The 5,843-nt window shown below is 56.1% G+C and overlaps 2 protein-coding genes across 2 annotated transcripts; one reads left to right on the top strand and one right to left on the bottom strand.

The window, feature by feature from the left end:
- Positions 1 to 980: 980 nt before the first annotated feature.
- SDRG_10851 (hypothetical protein) lies at positions 981 to 3,407 on the bottom strand. The gene is made up of 4 exons (XM_008616865.1): positions 2,124 to 3,407; positions 1,967 to 2,080; positions 1,822 to 1,919; positions 981 to 1,773 (listed from the first exon to the last, which is right to left on the bottom strand). Exons 1-4 carry the CDS (start codon positions 2,935 to 2,937, stop codon positions 1,141 to 1,143), a joined length of 1,659 nt encoding a protein of 552 aa, XP_008615087.1. The 5' UTR covers positions 2,938 to 3,407; the 3' UTR covers positions 981 to 1,140.
- Positions 3,408 to 3,436: 29 nt separating this feature from the next.
- Positions 3,437 to 5,424, top strand: SDRG_10850 (hypothetical protein). The gene is made up of 4 exons (XM_008616864.1): positions 3,437 to 3,798; positions 3,854 to 4,685; positions 4,735 to 4,854; positions 4,901 to 5,424. The coding sequence occupies exons 2-4, from the start codon at positions 3,924 to 3,926 to the stop codon at positions 5,354 to 5,356; spliced, it is 1,338 nt and encodes a 445-aa protein (XP_008615086.1). The 5' UTR covers positions 3,437 to 3,798; positions 3,854 to 3,923; the 3' UTR covers positions 5,357 to 5,424.
- Positions 5,425 to 5,843: the final 419 nt, after the last annotated feature.

Below are 5,843 nucleotides of genomic sequence, written 5' to 3'. Positions count from 1 at the left end.
GCACCAGGTCATGACCACGCATCCACAGGAGCTCCTACATGTAAAGGAACCCGTCATCTTCGACGGCGAGTCGCACTACGTCTGCACCTGCATGCCACTATTGCCTGTGATTGACGATAGCAAGTACTTGGTCGAGGGCCCAAGACGCACGACAGCGCACGAGGCCGTGCGTGGGGCAGGTCAACCTCCAGTGCCGTTGTGCAGTAAAATGCCACAAAATCATTTGATTGGCTGCTCTATTTTCTAGTTTTAGCCAATCACAGGCGTGATGTTTTCGCCGATGATGCAGCTTGCCAGTTTCGAGCGCCGTGATCGGCCAAATCGCATTTGACAATGAAAGCTTTCGTACTTGGCATGTCGATAGACAATGCTTTGGAGAGTTCGAAACGCTGCGTCTCGTCGGCGTCGGCGGTCTGCAGCGTCGTGCAGAGTCCAACATGTTATTTGTGTTAAACACCACAAATAACCACAAACAACATAATTTCAGAACTTGCCACCACGATCGCAGCCCATTCGCTTTGCAGCTTCTACACGTAGCGATTCCAGCTCTGAAAAGTGTAGCTTGCTCTCAACTGCACAAGAAAGTCTAACGTTACAACGACAAGTACTCTAGAGCTAGAGAAAGCGCCCCTAATTATGTCAAAGCGATTTGAGAAGGTTGCAAAAGTTTTGACAAGGCTCTCACAACTGCCACAGCAATAATGCATGAGGAAAATGCTGGAATTCTTGGTGATTTTTCAACGAATGGAGTTGAATAAAATTGCGTTTTCAAAACCACGCTCTGTGCGCGGAGCCACAACACTGGGACCATTTCAGTGACCATGGAAGCGTCTGTCTAGAAGTATGACAGTAGTGAGCCACGAATACATTCAAGTTTGACAGAAAGCCGACCCACAAGTAGCACATAAGGTCACCCATGTCATTTGATGGCAACTGCTACTGTACCGCGGTATGTGCTTGCGGCCATTGCATTATGGGCTTGTTTTTAGCCTCTAGGTATAGTCCAATGTAAAAAATGCATCGCTGATTGATTCGTTAAGATGAAAACTGAGCTCCGAGAAAAATTGCGACCGTACGTTCGAGCACTCAAGTCGTTGCCGTAGGGCCGAGAGGATGGGCGGCAGACAAGAAAAGGTCATATTACACCCCTTGCGTGCCGATCTGGAAGCTCAGGATACCAAAGGCGGCGACGCCAAAGAGCAGCACCAAATAGATATAGAAGTCGCCGCTGAAACGACCCGAGTACATGTTGTCACGCGGGTCCTCGCGGCGTGCCACAAATTGCAAGAGCGCGGGCGCAAGGAAGGCCACGTAGACACCAAAGACACCCGAGATCTGCAGCGTCACGCTCAGATCCGAGACGAGCACGGCAACGACAAGGGGCGGGAGCGCCGCGACGAGGCGGCAGAAAACGCGCACTTGGCTGCGGCTCAAAAACGTGCAGCAGTGCCGCAGCGAGACCGCGAGGTTGTCGCCGAGCGTGATCGCAATCAACGGAAACACGCTGAGCGTGTCCAGAGCCGGAAACAACACGACGAGCGCCGTGAGGCAGCGCGCCCAGATCGGCACCGGGTCCAAGCCCCACGTAAAGTTGGCCCAGTTGAGGTTGACGCTCGAGCTAATGCGGTCGCCAAAGTAGTAGCAGCATGTGAGGCCAAGGCCGAGGTAGAAGAGCGTCGTCGTCAGGAGCGCACCGCCAAAAATCTGCGCCGCTTTCGGCTGGTTGGCACGCGAGAGCGGTGCGAGGAGGCCGGGCACCGAGTGTTGAAAGAGCTAGTGCACAACACGTTAGAAATGCGCTTCCAGAATCATTGGTTGTACCTGGGAAAAGACAGTCGTGCTGAAGAGCAACCCAAAACCGCGAAAGTCCACGAGCGGCACGTCGCTGAGGTATGGCGTCGTCGTCGTTGTGGTGCTGCCTACAAACACAGCGTCGGTCAAAGGCGCGGCAAGGTACACAGCGTACCGCTGTCGGCGGCGTCTGTCCACATGGCCACGGCGGCGCTCACAATCATGGTCAGCAGCGCTACAAAGCGCAGCACGGCCATGCCGACTTGCACGTGGATCTGCTCGTTGAGATCTACACATGGCTCAGCGTCGGCCACGTCATCAAGGCGTCGTACCCACGCACGAGAGCGGCACGACAATGAGGCCAAACACGATCGCGACCGCCACGTTGCTCATGGCAAAGGACGCGAGCTGCGACGCAATGCTGTTGACAAACACTTGCGCGTAGCCAATGAGGCCGCCGTACATCAAGCCGAGGAGCGAGATCTGGTAGACGCGCGCGCCAATGTGGCCGAGGAAGCGCTCGCAGAGCGTCGTTACCTCCGGAAAATGCATCGGGTCGGCGAGCAGTTTGGTGTGCGTGTTCATCGCGTCGAGCTCGCGCGCGCGCACCGTTGTCTCGCTTACCCACATGACGGTGATGTACGAGAGCCACGAGACGATGAGGAGCATGATCGAGCCAAAGAGGAGGCCAGCATGGTACAACGCGTACGGCACGCCGAGGCTGCCAACGCCGAGGATGTAGTTGACCGTGAACGAGTACGCGACGAGCGGCGAGTACGCGCTCTCGACGTCGTACTCGAGCACTTGGAAGCTCATGGACCGCGAGAGCGAGAACGAGATGAGCTGGTGCGCAGCGCGCGACGAGCGCGTCTCGGCCACGTCGTGGGCGTCGTCCATCGTGGCCCAGCTCCGCGTCGTTGTCGAGGACGTCGAGGCCATAGGTACGAGTGCGAGGCTGGAGCGCTGCGACTGGACGAGGCTGTCGCCCGTGTCGTGGTAGAGTGCGCCCCAATCCATGCCCCGACGTGTGGGTTGCCCAACGGCAAAGTCGCACCGGTGGGAAATTTTAATTCTATATTTTATTTGAACATATACTTTGTATGCCGAGACGCGAAATATAAAAAGACAGGCGGCACATCGAACCATCTGCCACCACGGCGCTGGCGCCCACGGATTGGTCCGCGACGGTTCGAAAATTCGACGACACTCTGTGCTCAGAATCAGATTCCAAAGGGACCAATCAGCGCGCGCTCATGCGAAGATCGCCCTTCTAGATCGCGAGTCGTGCCCCTGTGGCTCCAGTGGCGCACTGAACGCGACGCCAGGGGCCTTCGATGGTCGTCGAGTAACACGACGAAATCGAAAGCAAACTTCGCCAATGAGCAGCGCGCGTTCGACCACGTCGCTGCGCCGGGCAACGCCAGTGGACGCCGCAGCTGGACACCACGCGACACGTCTGCAACTTGGCACTGCAGCGCTCTGAGCGCTTGTACGCTAAATGTTTCGAACCATGCCGTGGACGAGTCGGGCGTGGTTGGCCAAACGAGTCGCTCGAAGCGGCCGGAACCAGCAAGTCCGGATCGCCGAAGGACGTGCTACTCTCTATCGCATTTCGCACACGCGAGGGTGTCGCGACAGTGAGCGCGACAGGCAACTGCAGCGTTGCGCAACGACGGGCGCACGGTTGCAACGCCGAGCGCCCTCTGCGTGTACACCGGGGTACTGTCGATCGCATGGCAGTCCGGCCATGGGATTGGTCAAAATAAAAACATAATCAACACATGGGGCTTGTTGATTGGGCAGATCTCAGGAAGGCCTATGCAAGCAGTGCTTTCTCGCTGGCTTTGGCGCCATGTCGCTCTGGCGTCGACACGCTGATCGTGGCAACGCAAACTCCAATGGTGCGACGCCAATTTGCTTGTGATGCGCGTGCCCAGCTCACACAACTGCACATGCAATGTTTTTTGTTCAGCTCTGCCGGGGCTCAGTAAAGCGGTACGAGGGCAGGTGTGTCCACGTAGTATCCAAAGGATTCGGCTTTTATGTCAAACTGGCCCGCTAGTGTCATCGTGCCCCCGACGACAAGGGATTGCGATAACTGTATGCTCGCTCGGTCGACGCAACACTCTTGAATGAAGCAAAGAATGACGTTGAACAAACGAAAAGCTGGTTGTTTTTGTGTCCAACCGGTGAATGCCAACGGGCAAAACCCCGTGCGTGGAAAAAATAGCCAAGCGTTTTGCGTTGTAGCAGGAACAACTAGCGACAGCATGGGCGGCGGCACGTCCAAGCAAGGAGCAGCGTCGACAATCGAGCCGAGGTCGGTGCGCGAGCCGGCGAATGCAGGCGGCAACGAGCTGCCCAAGCCGCCCAAGGCGATCAAAGACGTCAAGCTATACATTTCCTCGTTCAAGGACGAGGCGCTCGAGCTCTCGCATGCGTCGGGCTCGGACTTTACCGGTACGCTTACCAAGCACAAGCTCGCGGTGCTCAAGCAAATTCCACCCGAAATCTTTGTGCTCTGCCACCTCAAGGAGCTCAACGTGAGCGCCAACGACATTCACGTGCTCGACCCCGCGATTGCCAACCTCGAGGCCCTCACCAAGCTCGACATTTCCCAAAACCACCTCTCGGAGCTGCCCGATGCGCTCTGCGAGCTCCCAAATTTGACGTCGCTCATCGTGTCGGAAAACGAACTCGTGTCGCTGCCCAAGACCATTGGCAACTTGAAGGCGCTCACGCAAATCATTGCCTTCAAGAACGGCATCACGACGCTCCCAGACTCGATCGACGGCTGCATCGCTCTCGAAGAAATTAACTTTTACAACAACAAGCTCACGGAGCTCGGGCCAGGCTTCTTCAAGCTTGCGAACCTCGTCGAGCTCAACATTGCTGTTCGTCTCGTTTTGATGTGTAGCGCAACTGAGCCCTCGTTGCATGTAGGGCAATGCACTGACGCAGCTGGACCCGATTCCAAATCTCGTGCGACTCAAACGCTGCGCTGCGTACTTTAACCGCCTCCGGTCGTTCCCGGATCTCAACCACTGCAAGGAGCTAACCCAAGTACGTCACCCCAGTAGTCTAGTACCTTTTGTAATCTGCTGTCTAGGTCCAGCTGTACCGCAACCAGATAAAAGAGCTTCCGGACCTCTCGAACCTCCCGAGCTTGACCGAAGTCGATGTCAACACGAACTTGTTGCGTCAGATCCCAGAGTCGCTCTGCACGGGCAACGCCAACATGCGCATGTTAAATTTGCGAAAAAACCGCCTCGTGGAGCTCCCAAGCTGCATTGGACACCTCACAAGCCTCGAGATCCTCAACTTGGGCGGGAACGCGATCAGCTCGCCCGTGCCCGACTCGATTGCGCAGCTGCCAGCGCTCGTGTCGTTCTTGTTTGATGACTCGAATCTGACTGTGCTACCGCTGGCGCTACTGGGACTGCACGCGCTTGTCCGCGTCGACGTGGGCCGGCGTATCGACAAGAGTGACGCAACGACGACCAAGGTCATGGCGCAGCTGGAAGCCATCTGCGTCGCGAACCGCGGATGGCTCAAAGAAACGTAAGTGTCCGGGTGATAGCGCTAGGCATGTATTCCATTGTAAAAGCAACACAGATCGACATATTCTGTACATTTTCATGTCGACGAGCGGCGTCACAACCACTCGTGTGGATCACGATGAATCTGCCGGGAACTCCAACCCAAATGTTGTGGACTACGCCCGGAATACTCGCCCTCTTACGCGCTGCAATCGTGCACGTCCACATCGGTGTGAAACAACAGCTCACAGATTTATTTTGCACCAGATTCGAGTAAAGGCACTTGGACTCTGCTACTGGCAACGTACATTGTAAACGCATCCAACCTATCCGTGTCGCATCGTGCAATAATTTGTCGAGAGACACGCGATAGCAAATTCTATGGAGATCCCGCACTGCCATGTTCACTGTGCGGGAGAGCACGAGGTATTTGGCGCAAAGACGCATGAGACGCTCAAGGCAACGGCCGACGCATGCGTCGACCCCTCGGTGTTGCTCGTTGCTGCTCTCTCC

This window comes from Saprolegnia diclina (genome assembly GCF_000281045.1).
Source record: "Saprolegnia diclina VS20 unplaced genomic scaffold supercont1.37, whole genome shotgun sequence".
Taxonomy (NCBI): domain Eukaryota; phylum Oomycota; class Saprolegniomycetes; order Saprolegniales; family Saprolegniaceae; genus Saprolegnia; species Saprolegnia diclina.
This window is presented reverse-complemented; position numbering and strand designations above follow the sequence as displayed.